The following is a 20604-nucleotide window of genomic DNA, read 5'->3' on the forward strand; positions in this document are numbered from 1 at the left end:
TTTCAAAATAAGCTCCATAAAATTTAAGACATTTTTAAGTTATTGTACCAGCCATTTCATCCAACCCTAAAGAATTGAGCACCCTGGAAATTTAACCATGCTCGCTCTCTCTCTCTCTCTCTCTCCCTCCTTCCCCTCCCCACTCTGTCCCTCCCCCTCCCTCTCACTCTATTTATTTTTTACAGTACTAACTGAAGAAGAGTGAGCCCCCATCAAAATTTTTTTTTTTATGACCAGAAGACAAAAAAGTTAAAAGGAGCTATATCAGAACTGTAGGGTGGATACCTAATTATTTCCCACCACATCTTTTACAAAACATCCCTTGTTTGAAGAGAGGAGTGAGCAGGAGCACTGTTGTGGTAGAGACAGACTGACTCTATGGTGAAGATTTCCTGGGACATTTTCTGCCAAAGCTTTGGCTAACTTTCTCAAAATATCCTCATAAAAAACAGATGTTACTGTTCTTTGGTGCTCCAAAAAGTCAACAAACAAAATGCCTTTAGCATCTCTAAAATCTTGTTACCATGGCACTTGCTCTTGATGGGCCCTCCTTTGGTTGACTGGACCACTTCAACCTCTTGTCAGCTGTTGCTTTGATGGTGCTTTGGCTTAATAATTGTACTTACAATGTTCCCTGTCCTGCTACATTCGTTCAATTAATGCTCCAGGATCTTAATCCAATTTGTTTAAAATGTCCACTGGAAGCTTGCTTAGTGTCTGCCTGTGATCTGTGTGAAACAGTTTTCCCACTCTTGAGTAGAAAGCTTGTTCCGTGTTAACTTTTTAATCAGTCTTCTATAAGCTGGACAGATTGAGATGTCTGTGATGTTGTCTATTGTTTCTGCTTTAGTCATCAGTCTTCTTCAGTGATGTCATGAATTAAATTCATTTTTCTTTGAATGATATATGGCTTGTCTATTGATCCTGAATGTGTCCAGAATTACATCTATATAACCTCTCCAAAGATCTCTAAAACATGACACTTGAAATATAAACTAATACTGTATAATATACTAAGGATAGCTGGCATCTTTGTTTTGTTTTTAATTTGAAGGTAATACATCTAGGTGTGTTCCAGACAATCATAATTATTTGGGATTTATATGTACCAAAAGTCAATGGATGTAATTGCTGTGTCATTTATAAATAAATTAATGATAAACAAATAAAACCAATCAAAGTAAAATAACAACAACAAGGTAAGGCAAATTGCAACAAAAGACACTCTGCATTTCTAGAAGATTTGCAGGTAATGTCCATGCTACTATTTCCTCCAATATCACTGATTTACTATGCTTTATATAGGTCAACAGCACAACCCTAAAATGAATACAATTTAGAAAAATTTGTAACTTGTAATCATTTGGAACAAGCATGTACTTACCAATGAGGCAAGATAAATGCTGAAATTTTGAATCATGATCAATTTTAAAAAGTGTAGGTACTATGAATATTAACTTAAAATTAAATATGACACATATTCCCTATGATTATATGTGTTCTTTATTGATAGTCTTAACTATGACTGTATCTCCTAATAGTAGCCAACATACAAGTTCTACATTTAATTTACTTAAGTTTATATTTGCATTTAATTATGTAATTGATTTTAAAATTTTTGTAGCATCTTTTCAGATATAGTATCAAGAAAATATTAACATTTTAATGTTTTACTTTTTTCAAAATGTTATAAAATTTATCAGATAGCACAGAAATTATTTACTTATTGGAGACAAAATCTTTGGCCTTTAACTTTTGGGAGCTTCTTGAAAATGTTCTCAGTTTTTTCTATTTTTATTGATCTGTTCTCATTCATAAATTTTGTCAATTATTTTTGCTTGAAGGGCAAAAATGCATACTTTGTTGAGATTTCCAGATATCTAAGCATGTATTTTTATATACCTGTTCACTTAAAAAACTACTCTTTCACTCCAGATTTTGTATTGCTAGCTAATTCCACCATTTTTAGTACCTTTTTAAAAAACAATTATTTATTTATTTGAGAAGTAGAGTTACAGACAGAGACGGAGAGATAGAGAGGTCTTCCATCTGCTGGCTTACTCCCCAAAGAGTCGCAGCGGCTGGAGCTAGGCCAATTCAAATCTAGGAGCCAGGAGCTCCCTCCAGTCCCCCACGTGGGTGCAGGGTCCCAAGCATTCGCTCCATTTATTACTGCTTTCCCAGGCCACAGCAGAGAGCTGGATGGAGAGAGGAGCAACTGGGACTCCAACCAGCACCCATGGGATGGTGGCACCACAGCAGAGGCTTAGCCTACTATGCGACAATGCTTGCCCCTACAGCACCCTTTTTAATGAAAATATTGATTAAATGTGTAAAATGAATATCTTATAGCAACATAGTGAAACTAATAACTAATACTCTATTTCCTAGCAAATTTTTTATTTTTTGTACTTTATCTTATTTATGTAATATTATATTGGTCATTAGCAAATCCTTCATTACACTTTATGCTAACTGGTGATATATCTTATTTTCATTTGTATTCCCAATTGCATGTAGTGCAGTGTTCAGAACCCTAAAATATTTCTGTACATGCTCTTCAACGATAAGTAGGATTATATAAAGGGAATTAGCTAATCCCTAGATTTCAGTTTTGAATCCTGTATCTCCACTTTGAGGAATATTACTGGTTTTATTTCTCAAAACATGGAGTGTCTTTGTTTGTGAAGAGCTAAGCATATGGGAAGGTTAAAGTGAAGAATTCAGGTTTTCAATGAGTGGGTATACTGAGAAACAACTAAAGAATAAATATGAAAAAAAGTTAATATTCTAAGCCTAAAAAACAAAGTTGACTTTTCAAGCAGGAATAAAGGTTTTTTTTAAGGAAACTTCCTAGCACTTCACAAAAAGTAAAATATGGTTGAAGAAAATCTTTTATTAAAATTCATTCCATCTAGAGACGTAATTTCAATACCTCAGTGTCTTTTTTTCCTTGAATTTGCTGTAAAGCCTCATACTTATTTTAGAGAGGATGGTCAGGCAAGGCTTCTCTGAGGAAGGAACATTAGAAAGGAGACTAATATGATGACAAAAAGTGGACATATTTTTTCCACATATTTTGAAAGGAAACATCATAGGCAGTTTACTTAGTGTGAACTTCCTTATTTTATACTTAGATAAGGGTTCTGCTTGAGTTATATCATCTTAATCCTTGTAATATTTAAAAATAATCATCAAGATTATTCCAATTATTTGGATTTTTTTAACAAATAAGTTTCAGAAAAATTTAAACATGTTTATAATCAAATAACTATTAAATAACAGAAGTGGATTAAAACCTGTTGGTACAGTGCATTTGGTGTTTTTTAATTGAATACTGTGGCAAACTTTCAAGAAGGGAGACATTTGAGCAGGATGTTGAATGACTGACAGTGTCAAGAACTGGATGTGTAGGGCAGGCATTGTGGTATAATGGGTTAAGCCGCCACCTGCAAAGCTGGCATCCCTTATGGATTCTGGCTCAACTCCTGGCTGCCCCACTTCTGATCCAGCTCCCTGCTACTATGTCTGAGAAAGCAATGATATGGCCCAAGTGTTTGGGTCCCTGAACTCATGTGAGAGACCCGGATGAAGCTCTTGGCTTTGGCCTGGCCCAGCCCCAGCTGTTGTGGCCATTGGGGAAGTGAACCAGAGAATGGAGGATCTCTCTTTCTCTCTTTCTCTCTCTCTCTCTTTCTCTTTCCCTCTATCTAACTCTGCCTCTCAATAAATACAATAAATCTCTTTTTTTTGATGATTTAATTATTTATTTGAAAGGCAGAGTTACAAAGAAAAGAGGCAGAGAGAGAGAGATCTTCCATCTGCTGGTTCACTCCCCATACGGTTATAGTGGTGGAGCTGGACCAATCCAAAGCCAGGAGCCTGGAGCTTCTTCCAGGTGTCCTACATGGGTGCAGAGGCCCAAGGAGTTGGGCCATCTTCTGCTTTCTCAGGCCACAGGAGAGTGCTGGAGTGGACTTGAGCCCGCACCCATGTGGGATGCTGGCACAGCAGGCAGTAGCTTTATCCGCCACGCCACAGTGCCGGCCTCTAAATACAATAAATATTAAAAACAACAATAATAACAATGACAAAAAGAAGATGAAGAAAAATGGGAGGGATTGAAGGACAAATTAGGAAGGGAATGGTGAGGTCAGTGTTGAAGTACCTTAGGGGACTTGAGAAATGATCCCATTGTATGTGACACAAGGCTTTTTCTCTAAAGAACATCATGCTGGGTGAGGAGACTGGAGCTTGAATGTAAACAGGTATTTTTCTAGACCCATGCATTTTTATTTTATTCTTTAGGTAGTGAAGGGAAATTAAAGGACTTTGGACTATAAAGTAGTATAAGCAAAACTATGCTTTGGGGATATTATTATTGAAGAGGATGTAAGGTAGATCAAATGGCGAGTATTATCAGTCAAAGGAGTTCGTTAAGTCAGTACTCCCTAAACAGAATTTTTTAGATGCCGTGGGCATTGTTGAGTCATTATTTATTTGTTTATTTATTATTTACTTATTTAAAGGTTAATTGATTTTTTGAAAGTCCCAGTTATAAGAGAGATTTTCTGGTTTACTCCCCAGATGGCTGCCATGGCCAGGGTTGAGCCAGAATGAAGCCAGGAGCCAGGGGTTTATTTGAGTTTCCCACATGGGGGTCAGGAGCTCAAACACTCAGGTGATCTTCTGCTGCTTTCCTCAGGCCATTAACACAGAGCTGAATAGGAAATGAAGTAGATGGGAGACTAGCCAGTGCCCATCTGGGACGACAGCATCATAGGTGGCAGATTTACCTGCTATGCCACAGTGCCAACCCCTGTTGAATCTTATTAGAGGAGTCTTACCTTCTTATGTGCATCACTTTATGAACAGAAAAATAGTTTCATTCAAATATATTTAACCATTTATAAAATGGTATACTTTGTGGTGCCTATGTCTGAGAAAATTTAAATATATTTGAAAGAATTGCTAAATTCAAAATGTCCTGTAAATTTTCCCCAATAAAAAATGTTAATGGACAATTATATTAGATATGAGTCCAAGTAATACACTGATTTTGATTCATTAATTCACTTGTTGTATGAGTGTTTATCTTTAAAAGTAGCATATTAAAATGGTTAATATGAAGCTTAGTCAAACTGGACCCCACGTCTCTTACTTGTTGACAATATATAAATATGCCACTTATCTCTCTAAATTACATTTTTTGTCTTCTGCAAATATGTCAAAACTTTAGTCATCTCACCTGAATATTAGGGGGATTATGTGTTATTACAAGCATAACACCCAGTACAATACCAGGCACACAGAAAGACACCTAGTTGCTATCGTTCTGTGTCAGAGAATGTTGGTAAACATTACATGGTCCTATCATGCTCCAACAGTGAGATAGAATCTGAAGTCATTTCTCTCAAAGTTTGTCTTTAAAGTGACCCTGAATGCAGATCGCAGTCAGTCAATTTGAATTCACAATTTATCCTTGATTCTCTTACTAAATTAAAAGCTAAAATTTCTAAATCCACGTTCCATTTCCTTTCCTGTACACTAAGAAGTATAACGGCTGCTCATGATCCTTCCAGGTTACAGATATGAATGTGTTTATGATCCTCAACATAGGTATACATTCGCTGGTGGTTACTGACTTTCCTTTCACTCTCTTCCTTCTCGAGTTGAGTGTTCCACAACTTTCAGAGCTATTAAAGGCTTTGATTTTTAGCTGTGGCCTGTCTAGTTCTGTGGTTCTGGCTTCTGAGGAGCCTTGAAGTAGGGTATGATCATAGGAAATCCCTGTTCACCACAGCACACACATTCCATGAAGGAATTCACCAAGAACCTTGCAGGAACACTACATTTGGAAAAGGGTTATGGTACTGGGGCAACTTTTGCTCATCTTGATGATGTTGCTTCTTTAAATTAATCATTTGGAAGAGCACTGTCTTGATTTATGTGGCAAATAGGGATGGAAATTCTAACTAAAGTACAAGAGCAAGTGTCAGATAACAAGAATTATTGCAAGGGGTGTAGAGAGACTAATTTAAAAAAACTGATTGGAATTGACTTCTGCTGCATTTGGGTCATCAAAATGACACATGTACTTAAGAGCAGCTGTCTGGAGAAGGCAAACGGGAAAAGCAACAAAGCACCCTCTGTGCATTTTGGGTTCCATTTACTTAGATCCTTGACATTTAAAACTCTAATGCCTTTATGGCCAAATTCAATGCCAAAATCAGGGAGAAAATTAATGTTTTAATCTGTGAGTCACAGGAACCCACTTATAATTAACTAAACAATTGTTATTCTGTTTAATTCTGTTTAAAACAATTCTACTTGGGTGATTTCACACACCTAGTGTATAGACACCTTCATATTTTGCTTCATTTTTCTTGAAGTAAGCTTTTTCTGAATAAAGATTGTATTGGGAAAGAAAGAAAAGAGGTTGAGTAATGGGATTGGAAGAAAGAAATGAGAGGTGTATTTTATAAACTTTATTGCAAAGAAAAACTGGAATATATTTCGAACTGGTGTGCTCTGTGACTCTTGTGTGATGCTCACACATTTTGAGTTGACTGACTAGAGCACAGATAATGTGAAAAAAAAGACTAGTTTCAATACAGGTATTGTGAGAGATGTCCAAGTGTCGCTTTCCCCTTCACTTTTATCTCCTTGCCAGTATCATGCATATTGCCCAGTGAGAGAATATTGTGAACCATTGGTGGATATTTTATTGCTTTTTATGACCGGTGAGGAAACTGTCTAAAAAGGTCCCGCTATGTGGACAAATATGCAGTGATCTGCAGTAAGGGGAATTCTGAATGATTTTCCCAATTCTGTTCTTTTCCCCTGACCAGTTACAGAAGTAGTTTTACGTGCTGCAAGCAAATCTGTGTTCAAATATTTATTGGAGGCTCCATTGTGACAAGAACATATGCGAACAGATGCACTTTTTCCCATAATTATTTTGCAGAGTATGCTGGCAATAATCCTGGTATTTTCAGTCAAGGCATTTAACCCTGTCTACATTTTGGATGGCAGTCATAAAGCTCTACTAGTTTATCTCATAGAGAAATAAGATTGCCCCCCAAAAGGTAGCCATTTATAAAATATGCACCTCTGAATAATTAAATGAGCTACCAAAGAGGAACAGACTCTAATCAGCTTTCACACTGAGATTGTGCCATGCGCTGAATCATTCCGTTATGAATATGTTTCTCTTGGAGCATGTATAATTATGGTTTTTTTTTTCTGTCTCGGTAGGAACTGGGAAGTAACAGCCCTCCACAGAGAAACTGGAAGGGAATTGCTATTGCCCTGCTGGTGATTTTAGTTGTATGCTCACTCATCACTATGTCAGTCATCCTCTTAACCCCAGGTAATCTGTCTTTATTCCTCTCTTATTATGGTATTGTGGATGATAATTGCACATTCAAATGCCTTAAGAGGGTAGCAATATGTGGGATCTCAGGGTATATTAGCTTTAGCTGGAATTCTTTAAAAATATAAAAGCTGTATCAGACATTTTGCAAAAGACTCAGTAGTTCTGCAGTTCAAAATATCATGCCGACTTCTGGAGGAAGTAAAAAAAAAGTAAAACACGTAAACGAAAATGCCAAGGAGATTTTTGGTCTCTATTGCTGCTTAGAGACTTCTTATGTTTGTCAGTTTGATAACTGCATGGGGGCATTTGAGTTTTACTGTGATTTAATGAGGGCAGAGTGGATCTGAAAGTTCCCATATGTAGATGGTAGATGACTATTCTGTTGTATGGAAATGGAAAGGGAGGAGTTGAGAGAAAAGATCTGCTCAAATGAGAATCTGAAGTTTTTTTCCCTGAAATTTTACACCCTGAGTTTCCCTACTGTGTAAAGAAACTCTCCAAATTGTTCTGGTGGTGATCTTCAGACTGTATTCTTCAGATGAAAGAGTTTCACTCTGATACATAAATTAACCATAGGCTTCATTCAGTAGTATTCTAAACTATTTTTCCATGATTTTTACACTCTATAGTTGTTGATAATAAAGAAGGCAGAGATAAGGGGCTTACCTTTTAAACTTCTTAGATTATCTTCTAGAAACAAATGAATTTGGCACACCCAGCTTTTTTCCTCAAAGACCTGACACTTATACATACATGAGTCAGAATGATGGAAAATGGTCATTTTGTACAAAAATCAACTGAGTGGTTTTTATTTAAACTTCAGTTGGTGACCCATCTTTTGCATTTTAAGAACTTTTAAATGCAGTGAACTTATTTGCCGATGTACAAAATGTAATTAACAGTGACTCTTTTTCAGAGTCATTTAATCAAATAATTACAGTGACTAATTATACCTATAGTCATTATCAATCATTTCAACATGATACTTTGTGAAATATCTCATCTTAGTTAAAATATTGGCTTTGAAATATATAAATTTCAACTATAAACTTTTTTTCTTAGTGAAATAAGCAAGTTCTAAAAATACAAATACCTTATGTTTTCTTTGATATGTTGCATTTAATATAGAATATAAAAAATTGTATAAGAATGAAATGGACATCTTGTGATATAATTGCTGATTTTAGCCCTTGTTTATACTCCTGTGGTACTGTGGTCTTCCTACTTTTTACTTGTTGAATATTCTGGTTAGTGATGAATTAAGCCTGAACTATACAGTGCAGTGAAACTATGTCTTTGCAAAAATTAAAGAAAAAAAAAGGAAGGGGGTGGGGATTGAGTAAGGGATACATTGAGAGAGGGAAGTATGGTTATCTTCTTAGAACTGTACCTAGGAAATCTTTCTTTTTACATTATTATTTTTTTAATAGATGATTTTTTTTTAATGATGATGAAATCAGATCAGACCTATTGTCATGTTTAATCCCAGTGAGAGTCAAGTTGGGAGTTGATAGTTTCTTTTCTTTTTTTTTTTTTTTTTTTTTTTTTTTTACAGAGGATCAGTTTAGTATGCATTAAGTAAAGATTTCAACAGTTTGCACCTCCATAGAAACACAAAGTGAAATATATTGTTTGAGTACTCGTTATAGCATTAAATCTCAATGCACAGCACATTAAGGACAGAGATCCTACATGAGGAGTAAGTGCACAGTGACTCCTGTTGTTGACTTTACCAATTGACACTCCTGTCTATGGCATCAGCAATCCCCCTATGCTCCAGTCATGAGTTTCCAAGGCTATGGAAGCCCCTTGAGTTCTCCGACTCTTATCTTGTTTAGACAAGGTCATAGTCAAAGTGGAGGTTCTCTCCTCCCTTCAGAGAAAGGTACCTCCTTCTTTGAAGACCTGTTCTTTCCACTGAGATCTCACTCACAGAGATCTTTTGCCAGAGTGTCTTGGCTTTCCATGCCTGAAATACTCTCATGGGCTTTTCAGCCAGATCCAAATACCTTTAGGGCTGATTCTGAGGCCAGAGTGCTATTTAGGACATCTGCCATTCTATGAGTCTGCTGAGTATCTCACTTCCCATGTTCTCCCTGATCGGTGACAACTGACTGAACACCAAAAAGGAAACCTGTTGAAGTGGAATGGACACTATGGGAAACGGTGACTTGATCAGCCCTTGCCCTGACTGTTAATGAAGAACTTAATACATTATCCCTCTTAGTAGTTTTTTTGTCTGTTCTACTTAATATGACTGGTTTAATTCTGTAATTAATACACAGTTATTCTTAAGTGTTGAAATGTAACTGAAATGTGATCCCTGTTAAACATAAGAGTAGGAATAAGAGAGGGAAGAGATATATAATTTGGGACATGCTCAAGCTGACTTGCCCCAAATGGTAGAGTTAGAAACATACCAGGGGACTCCAATTTAATCCCATCAAGGTGGCATGTACCAATGCCATCTCACTAGTCCAAGTGATCAATTTCAGTTCACAATTGATCATAATGAAAGGACTAAGAGTCAAAGGGAGCACATAAGCAAGTCTTTTTACATTATTAAAAATAAAAAATATAGCCGCTGCCACAGCTCACTAGGTTAATCCTTCGCCTGCGGCGCCGGCACACGGGTTCTAGTCCCGGTTGGGGCGCCGGATTCTATTCCAGTTGCTCCTCTTCCAGTCCAGCTCTCTGCTGTGGCCCGGGAGTGCACTGGAGGATGGCCCAAGTGCTTGGGCCCTGCACCCACATGGGAGACCAGGAGAGGCACCTGGCTCCTGGCTTTGGATCAGCGCATTGCGCCGGCCGCAGCAGCCATTGGGGGGTGAACCAATGGAAAAGGAAGACCTTTCTTTTTTTTATTTAATGAATATAAATTTCCAAAGTACAGCTTACGGATTACAATGGCTTCCCCCTCCATAACTTCCCTCCAACCTGCAACCCTCCCCTTTCCCGCTTCCTCTCCCCTTCCATTCACATCAAGATTCATTTTCAATTCTCTGTATATACAGAAGATCGGTTTAGCATATATTAAGTAAAGATTTCAACAGTCTGCACCCACATAGAAACACAAAGTGAAAAATACTGTTTGAGTACTAGTTATAGCATTAAATCACAATGTACAGCACATTAAGGACAGAGATCCTACATGAGGAGTAACTACACAGTGACTCCTGTTGTTGATTTAACAATTTGACACTCTTGTTTATGGCATCAGTAATCTCCCTATGCTCTTGTCATGAGTTGCCAAGGCTATTGAAGCCTTTTGAGTTCACCAACTCTAATCATATTTAGACAAGGTCATAGTCAAAGTGCAAGTTCTCGCCTCCCTTCAGAGAAAGGTACCTCCTTCTTTGATGACCTGTTCTTTCTACCACTGGGATCTCACTCACAGAGATCTTTCATTTAGGTGGTGTTTTTTTTTTTTTTTTTTTTTTTTTTTTTTTTTTTTTTTTTTTTTTTTTTTTTTTTCCAGAGTGTCTTGGCTTTCCATGCCTGAAATGCTCTCATGGGCTTTTCAGCCGGATCCGCATGTCTTAAGGGCTGATTCTGAGGCCAGAGTGCTGTTTAGGACATCCGCCATTCTATGAGTCCTCTGTGTCTCTCGCTTCCCATGTTGGATGGTTCTCTCCCTTTTTTATTCTAGCGGTTAGTATTTGCAGACACTAGTCTTGTTTGTGTGATCCCTTTGACTCTTAGTCCTATCAGTATGATCAATTGTGAACTGAAATTGATCACTTGGACTAGTGAGATGGCATTGGTACATGCCTCCTTGATGGGATTGAATTGGAATACCCTGGTATGTTTCTAACTCTACCGTTTGGGGGAAGTCAGCTTCAACATGTCCCAAATTGTACATCTCTTCCCTCTCTTATTCCCACTCATATTTAACAGGGATCACTTTTCAGTTAAGTTTCAACACTTAAGAATAACTGTGTATTAATTACAGAATTCAACCAATAGTATTAAGTAGAACAAACAAAAAAAAATACTAAGAGGGATAATGTATTAAGTTGCTCAAAAACAGTCAGGGCAAGGGCTGATCAAGTCACCGTTTCTCATAGTGTTCATTTCACTTTAACAAGTTTCCTTTTTGATGCTCGGTTAGTTGTCGCCGATCAGGGAGAACATATGATATTTGTCCCTTTGGGATTGGCTTATTTCACTCAGCATAATGTGTTCCAGATTCCTCCATTTTGTTGCAAATGACTGGATTTCATTGTTTTTGACTATTGTATAGTATTCTATAGAGTACATATCCCTTAATTTTTTTATCCAGTCTACTATTGATGGGCATTTAGGTTGATTCCAGGTCTTAGCTATTGTGAATTGAGCTGCAATAAACATTAATGTGCAGACAGCCTGTTTGTTTGTCAATTTAATTTCTTTTGATAAATTCCAAGGAGTGGGATGGCTGGGTCGAACAGTAGGGTTATATTCAGGTTCCTTAGAAATCTCCAGACAGACTTCCGTAGTGGCTTGACCAGTTTGCTTTCCCACCAACAGTGGGTTAGTGTCCCTTTTTCTCCACATCCTCACCACCATCTGTTGTTGGTAGATTTCTGTATGTGAGCCATTCTAACCGGGGTGAGGTGAAACCTCATTGTGGTTTTGATTTGCATTTCCCTGATTGCTAGTGATCTTGAACATTTTTTCATGTGCCTGTTGGCCCTTTGGATTTCCTCTTTTGAAAAATGTCTATTGAGGTCCTTGGCCCATCTCTTAAGTGTGGAATTTCTTGATCTCTTTGTAGATTCTGGTTGTTAACCCTTTATCTGTTTCATAGTTTGCAAATATTTTTCCCATTCTGTTGGTTGCCTCTTCACTATCCTGACTGTTTCTTTTGCAGTACAGAAACTTCTCAATTTGATGTAATCCCAATAGTTAATTTTGGCTTTGACTGCCTGTGCCTCCAGGGTCTTTTCCAGGAAGTTTTTTGGTGCCAATATATTGCAGGGTTTATCCAATGTTCTCTAATAATTTGGTGGTGTTGGGTCATAGATTAGGTCTTTAATCCATGTTGAATGGATTTTTGTGTAAGGTGTAAGGTAGGGGTCTTGCTTCATGCTTCTGCCCGTGGAAATGCAGTTTTCCCAGCACCATTTATTGAATAGACTGTCCTTGCTCCAGGAATTGGTTTTAGATCCTTGATCAAATATAAGTTGGCTGTAGATGTTTGGATGATTTCTGGTGTTCCTATTCTTTTCCATTGGTCTATCCATCTGTTTCTGTACCAGTACCATGCTGTTTTGATAACAACTGCCCTGTAGTATGTCCTGAAATCTGGTATTGTGATGCCTCTGGCTTTGTTTTTGTTGTACAAAACTGCTTTAGCTATTTGAGGTCTCCTGCATCTCCATATGAATTTCAGCATCATTTTTTCTACATCTGAGAAGAATGTCTTTGGTATCTTGATTGGTATTGCATTGAATCTGTAAATCGCTTTTGGGAGAATGGACATTTTGATGATGTTGATTCTTCCAATCCATGAGCATGGAAGATTTTTCCATTTTTTGGTATCCTCTTCTATTTCTTTCTTTAAGATTTTGTAATTTTCATCATAGAGATTTTTAACATCCTTGGTTAAGTTTATTCCAAGGTATTTGATTGTTTTTGTAGCTATTGTGAATGGGATTGATCTTAGCAGTTCTTTCTCAGCTGTGGCATTGCCTGTGTATACAGAGGCTGTTGATTTTTGTGCATTGATTTTATATCCTGCTACTTTTCCAAACTCTTCTATGAGTTCCAATAGTCTCTTTGTAGAGAACCAAGAGCGAGGAAAGAGGAGAGAAAGAAAAGAGGAAAGGAGGAAAGGAAAGAAAGGGTGTGGGGAGGGAGAAGGAACATTTCTTGGGAAGAGCTGGTTTATCTACATTGACTTCAGGAACCTTCTCTTAACTGCATCATTTGTGCATGTATAGCACAATATAATTGTGCAATGTGATGATTCCAAGGTGCTACGGGATGCCTCGAATCTTTGTTACAATAGATGCCCTTATGGTCAGCATAATGTTTCACTTGACGTATGAATTTAGGAATAATTAGAAAAAAACGAATGACTTGGTTTTGCTACCTTCTGTGAGCAATTATTAACCAGGAAGAAAGGATTTGTACTATAGTGCTCATATATATCTCTTGAACTCCTTTCTTCAATCTTAATTCTAGTGTCCTTGTCTTGGTGACTCACTTGCTCTAATTCCTTGTTATTCATTTAGTGATACTTTGGGGTCCTTAAGAGTTTGACACAACAAAAAGCATATAGTTTGTCACTCACTAAATTAAATGCCCCCTCCACAACTCTTTCCATCTTCTTCCAGTATAAAGCCACAGCAGAGTTCTGTACATTTTGTCATGCACTTGTTCATTTATTAAAGCAGGAATTTTAGCAACAAACCCTTTGATTTAAGTTCTGGCTTTTCCATTCACTAATTTTGGATGTTGGTAAATTGACATAATTTCTCATGCTATTTGTCTGTAATAGGTATAATATAAGAGCGATAATACATGCAGGTGTTTAGTGTAGTGCCTAGCATTACTGCTGTTATTCTTCTGATTATTCTTATTGATTACCAGACGCTGTGCAAACACTGTGTTACAGACCGAATATTTCCCCAAAGAGTGTGTCAAGTGTCTGTGACTTCAGTTTTAAGTTAATAATAAATGGAAAGGGATTGAATACAATCTTTAAATTGTCTTATTAAAGGATTAGGATCAAAGGAGGATGTAGAAATTAATTAATAAGAGAGAGCTTAGTTGAATAAGGTTATAAAGCACACACATGACACATGTCAGCTTCCTCAAATACTTTAAAAACCATAACATGTAATCATAAAATTATATATAAGAGGAGATGAATTGTGGTTTAATTGTTTTCTCATTTGTTCATTCATTCCTTGACATTCTAGTTACGTGATGGTTGGCCTTACATTTCTGCTGTTTTATATCTTTTATATCCAACCCTCTTCCAATTGTACAAACTCACAAATCAGAAAACTCACAGACCCTCAGTCCAAATGCTCAACATCCTATGGGATTGATCACTCATGGAACTGACAATTATTGTTTAGATTTACACTTCACATATCACATGTTTAAATGTCTTTGGATTTCACTGTTGTTTTTGAAAGGGAGAGATTGAAATAATAAATAAAGTCATTGTGCTGGAATAGAAAAGTTGTTAGTTTAAGAAGCAGACACCTCTGTTTTCCACCCTTTGTAAAAGTGCCACCAAGGACTGGGAGGATTACATAAATTTGACAGAGAAGGTAGGTGTAGTAATAGTGATTAGGACTTCTCTTGAGTTGTGATCAAGCTTAATATTCTCTCTACACGGCCTTATTGTGGATTCAAACCAAACTATCAGAGTAACAGAAAAGACAAGAACACTAGTGTTTTGTAGCCAAGACTTGAGTCATAAGTGGGGAAGCACTCTTAGAAGTTACCTAGTCTTACTTCCCTCAATGGACAGGAAAAAATGAAGCAACATGAGTTTGCATACCTTTTTCTTCTATGGATAAGAAATATCTTCCTTTTTTTAAGATTTATTTAATTGAAAGTCAGAGTTGTACAGAGAGAGAAGGAGAGGCAGAGAATTCTGCCATTGCTGATTCACTCCCAAGATGGCTGTAACAGCCAGATATGCTTTTTTAAAAGATTTATTTAATTATTTGAAAGTGGGAAAGAGAGAGAGATCTTCATCTTCTATTTGCTGGTTTACTCTCCAAATGGCCACAATGACCAGGACTGGGCCAGGTGAAAGCCAGGAGTTAAGAACTTCATCTCCCAAATGAGTCGCAGGGGCCCAAGTACTTGGACCATCATCTGCTGTTCTCCCAGGTTATTAAAGGTGGTTGGATCAGCAATGGAAAAGCTGGGACATGAACTGTCACCCATACGGGAAGCTTGTGTGGCAGGTGGCAACTTTACTCACTAAGCCACAGTGCCAGCCACTAGTGTACACTTTTGATCTAGCACATGTGTGTGACTGTACATACTTTGTTTAGGTACTAATTGATTGCACCAACCCTTCTTTATCTAACCTTCAGGTTGAGACCGCCTCCACTGTGTGAGGGAATATGCAAAAGGAAAAACCTCTGGAAAGAATTAGGACACTTCCCTTCAAATTCCCCCTTGTTCAACAATACATCCCCAAGTCCAAGCTTTCTAAGCAAAACCACTTAGGCTGGCAGAAATTTTCAACCAGGAAAAGTAATCTATGTCAGGAAGAAAATCTGATTGTGAAATTATGCAATAAAATACTGGACATTTTAGGACACAGGGCTGACACTTCTTCCAATAAGGATGGAGATCAGAAATTCATTAGGCTTTTATAACTACCAAACTTTAGGAAAATCACTTACCTCCTTTGTCAAGTGTTTCCTTTATAAAAAGACACCTTTAGTTTGCTAGAATGTGATCTCTTGAAGTTTATTACAAGTCCTTTGCCTATGAACTAATATAATAATAGCAACAGCAATCATACTGGCTTTTTAGTGACAAATGGCAACAATTTAAATCCATTGTGCTCTTTCAGTAAGCCTTTTACGCCATACACACACACACACACACAGTGTTTTTCAATTTTTGAAGAAGGCAAACAAAAGTTATCTAGTCTAGGAAGTGATTTAGAAACACTTTTGCTCAAAATAGCAACGTAGTTTGCAGGAGTGCTAAGGAATGCAAGCTTATAACCAGAGAACCTTATGTTCATTGTAATTTTAGTTTGATTGCAAATTTTATTACAGAAGTAATTTGACACAGGTGCCTTAATTTCCAAGATTCTCAGGATCTTCCTTGCCTTGTGAGGATAAATTCTAATTATTTTTGAAAGTATTTCCCTTATTAAGTAATTATTTCTGAAAAGAACCAACTATTCCTTCCACTTTTTTTTTAATTAAAAGGTAGACGTATTTAGATGCATCGATCAAGCCCTACATATCTTTAGATTTTGGGATTTGTTTAAAGGAAAAAAAAAGAAACCAACATTTATTTTCAGAATATATTAACTATAAGATCAATAATAATTCTTAGAAATATATGGGAGTACATTCATGCTTGAAGTTGTGCAAACCAATTAATGTAGCTATGCATTTATTTTAGTCTAATTTTGACATTTAATATGAGAATGACCAGGCGCAGGAAAACATTTCATGTAGAATACATTTACCAATTTTGATCTGCTTTCAAAATAGAAGTGTATATTTTATGAGTTAAAATGTATTTGTAAAGAATATTCCTCAAGTTCTACAACTCATCTCCCACTTTGATGTTATTACCTATGGCCTGTGTATACTCCACAATCTTTCAGCAACAGTAGCCTGTATGTTTGACTGTGTCTGCAATCAGTCAATGCCAAGACAGACTCATCATGCTCATTTACTATGGTGGCTGACAAAGGACAAAATTGTGAAGTTTGTGAATTTTGTTTTTCTTTTTATCTCTCGCTCTTGCTTCCTTTGGCAACTACCCATCTAGATGAGTATCTCAGGTTGCTCTTTCCATGTTTATCAGAGAAGCAAACATTTATGTATGAACCTTCAGAGATCTGCTTGACATTAGTTTAACAAGCATTTAATAGGAATGGGTCCATCAGATGCCCTTATTTTCACTCTAGAAGTATCTCTAATATTAAGAATTTTAGCTAGGTTCAGATGCCATGTTGGGAAATAATTTCCAAAGATAAATTGCCACAGTGTTGTTCATGGTTATCTAACTCTCATCAGATAGAAATTAGATTCTTGAAGCTATGTTCAATTATTTCATTTGACCAAGATATAGAACTAAGGAGGTATCCCAGATCGATATGAGCAGCCCTATGCAGAAAAATGACCAAAACAAAAAGTTGAAGTCAACAATTAAGGAATTACACCTCTCTGTGAATAACACATACTTTAGTGTGTGCATGATTATCTAGTGTAACCATCATAATTTTTCCCAAATTATGATCATTATCATAAACCATCACTTTTTTATATATCTCTCAAGAAAAAATAGTATATATATATGTATGTATATAATTTCTACATATGAAGTAAATATGGCAAAATGTTAAAAAGTGTTAACTTTTAAAACAAAAAAAGTTATAAGAAAATTCTGGTAAAAGCTTAAGTGAAACAATTCTAGTGCAAAAGATTACGTAGAAATATTTTGCTATTTCTCACATGACTGAAACAAAGGGAAAGCAGAATAATTTTCTAACTAACACAGAAAAGGCCAGAAGATTGGGATCATTTAGGCAGCTAATTTGAGAAGGAAATAGAATGGTAGATGGAGTGATTAAATCATTGTTGGTATCAGACTGCATTGGATGCAGGCCTTAAACTTGATATTTGCCTACAAATATGACTTTGAGGTAAGGAATTCTGTTTCAACTGTTTAAGATTTGAGATTTAAAAATTATAATAATCATTCGACCTTTTGAAAAAAAAGTGCTTAAAATATTCAGGTGTTTGAGAGACAAAGAGAGAGCATTCTCTGGAAAGCCTTTGCTAAAATAAGAACTTCATTGAACTAGTGACAGCTGATTTGTCATTGTTATGCATAAATCAAAGCAAGTTTATTCTAGTTACTATTATGCTCTATCAAAATAGCTATCAAAATAGCTTCTGGTAATAGTTAAAATGTCATGTTATGTTATGTTGGAAAGGATCTCTTGACAGCTGTAATTTCAAAGGTGTCATTTAAGCATATGACCTGTGTCTTAAAATGTCAAAGCAGCAATTAAAGCACCCCATTATGCTTTAATATGAGGAAAACAATGTTTTACTGATTTTGAGATTTGCATTACTTGTAAACATCAACATCAAACAAGATTCCTATTTTTGATTTTATTTTGTTGAATTAAATAAATGGGACATGTTGTATCAATAGGCATAAGCTAATATGCCTCTGCTTGTATTTTCCAACAACAGCACAGATGAACATATTTGAATATAGATTCACCCAGGCATATCAGGCTGCCAGAGAAAAAAGACCAGATTCTAACAGCTGCCCCACCCCACCCCTGATTACATGGACTGTCATTGGTTTTTAAAGAGATATATTTCTGTTGTCGATGAAAAATTTTCTCTGGGATTAATACAATAAGAGCAGTTATATTTTCTTCTTTGCTTTCTAGCTGCATTTCTATTTTATCAGATTGGGTTCCCTTCTTCTCATCATCTTCTCTTGTCCAGTTAAATAATAATTTTAGTTTACATTATAAAGTGTTTAGGTTTACAGGAGTCAGATTGGAATGCGTTTTAATAAGTCATATTTATTTATTCCTGCTGGTAACATGCCAGATGTTATACTAAGTGCTTGTCATGTGCTATTTTATTTATCTTCATACCACTAACATAAAATACATACTATATTTTATTCATGTTCCACAGTACTCATTCAAATATTAAAAATAAATTGCCCAGTGTTACATAACTAGAAGGTACAGAAGTTCAATCCCTTTCCCAAGCTCTTTCGGCTCTTGCATGTGTCTCAACACTTTTAATATGGGTGAAGATATACTCCAGCCATGGACAATGTGGATCAAAAATGTGACACAAGTTAAAAATGAGCTCTGCTTTATTCTGCTCCTGATTTTTTACATGAATGAAGTTATTTGATGTAAAGTAAATGCACAGCAAAGAAGGAGTTCAGCTGCAGCTGAGGATAGAAGTATAAAAACCTGGACAAAGGACAGACAGGAAAGGAGTAATGAGGTGGGAAATTGAAATTCATAAATACAAAATGCATATGAATTTTCCATAAGTTATATTTTCCTAGGACCTCAGATTCCCATGATAAAATAAATGGGCAAACTTTCTTTCCTAAACCACGTTATACTAAAATATTTAAACTTGTATTTATTTAATTTTTAAAGTCAGAGGGTCACAGAGATCTTCATCCACTGATTTATTCTCCCCAGTTCCTACACAGCCTGAGATAAACCAGACAGAAGCCAGGAGCCAGCAACTCCATCCACATCTTCCACAAGGGTTGTAGGGGCCCAAGTAATTCAGTCATCATCTGTTGCCCCCCCCCCCCCATTTTGTGAATTAGAGGAAACTGGATCAGAAACAGTAAGGACTCAAATCACGCATTCTAATATGGGATGTCAGTGTCACAAGCTGTGTCTCAACCCCTGTGCCAAACATCTGTCTAATTAAAATATTTTAAACTAAATAATATGCCACTTTCTTTGTTTTAGAGTATGAGAATTTAGTTGGAGAAATTTTAGTATTTCTTCACTTCTTTAGAATATTTGACCACATACTTCTCTTCATCCAACAGTACATAAAGTCCAATTAAATAAATTCTCCAGAATAAGGGGAACCAGGGAAACCAGACCTAGGAGACATACTTATTTAAATAGAAGACTGCAGTTTAAATCTGAGAATCACAATTTGGCTTTTGTATAAGTTGTAGACAATCTTTGACCCAATATTTGTAGCTTATTCTTTGCTTTCCTGAGACATCATCAATAACTACACTAGAGAGACAATGTTAACTATTTCATTTGAGGTATATCTCTGTGCTCAGGAGTACCAGTTAAGTCCCCATCACATTCATCACCTTTCTTCATGTCAAATCACTACTGCTGATAATTAATAAAAACTCATTGAGATGAAATTCACATTATGAAGTTATCCATTTTAAATATGTGGTGTTGGCGCTGTGACGTAGCAGGTAAAGGCACCACCTGCAATGTCGGCAGCCCATATGGGCTCTGGTTCATGTCTTGGCTGCTCCACTTCTGATCCAGCTCTCCGCTATGGCCTAGGAAGCAGTAGAAGATGGCCCAAGCACTTGGGCGCCTGCACCCACATGGGAGACCCAGAAGAAGCTCCTGGCTCCTGGCTTTTGGATGTCAGCTTCGGCTGTTGTAGCCATTTGGGGAATGAACCAGCTGATGGAAGAACTCCCTTTCTCTGCCTCTCCTTCTCTCTGTATAGCTCTGACTTTCAAATAGATAAATAAAGCATTTTTAAAAAAAATAAAGGAAATACTTCTGGACCATTGAGTACGTTTAAAACATGTCCAACATGTCCAATCACTCCCTCTATCTAGATCTAAAATACTTTCATCACCCCAAAAAGAAATCTGTGACCCATTAAGCAAATACTCCTTATATTACCTTGCTTTCAGCCCCTGACAATCACAAGTCTGCTTTTTCAGTCTCTAGAGACTTGCCTATTCTGGATATTTAATGTAAAAGGGATCAAACAATATGTGACCTTTGCTGTCTA

General features: G+C 36.6%; 1 protein-coding gene across 4 annotated transcripts in view; it reads left to right on the forward strand.

The window, feature by feature from the left end:
- Positions 1 to 20604, forward strand: part of DPP10 (dipeptidyl peptidase like 10) — a 1559001-nt gene that overhangs the window by 930309 nt on the left and 608088 nt on the right. For all 4 annotated transcript variants that reach the window (XM_051849637.2, XM_051849636.2, XM_051849638.2 and 1 more), the window contains exon 2: positions 7258 to 7372. In XM_051849637.2, the coding sequence (XP_051705597.1) occupies positions 7258 to 7372 (115 nt within the window). The remainder of the gene's footprint in view (positions 1 to 7257; positions 7373 to 20604) is intronic.

This window comes from Oryctolagus cuniculus, chromosome 3 (genome assembly GCF_964237555.1).
Source record: "Oryctolagus cuniculus chromosome 3, mOryCun1.1, whole genome shotgun sequence".
Taxonomy (NCBI): Eukaryota; Metazoa; Chordata; class Mammalia; order Lagomorpha; family Leporidae; genus Oryctolagus; species Oryctolagus cuniculus.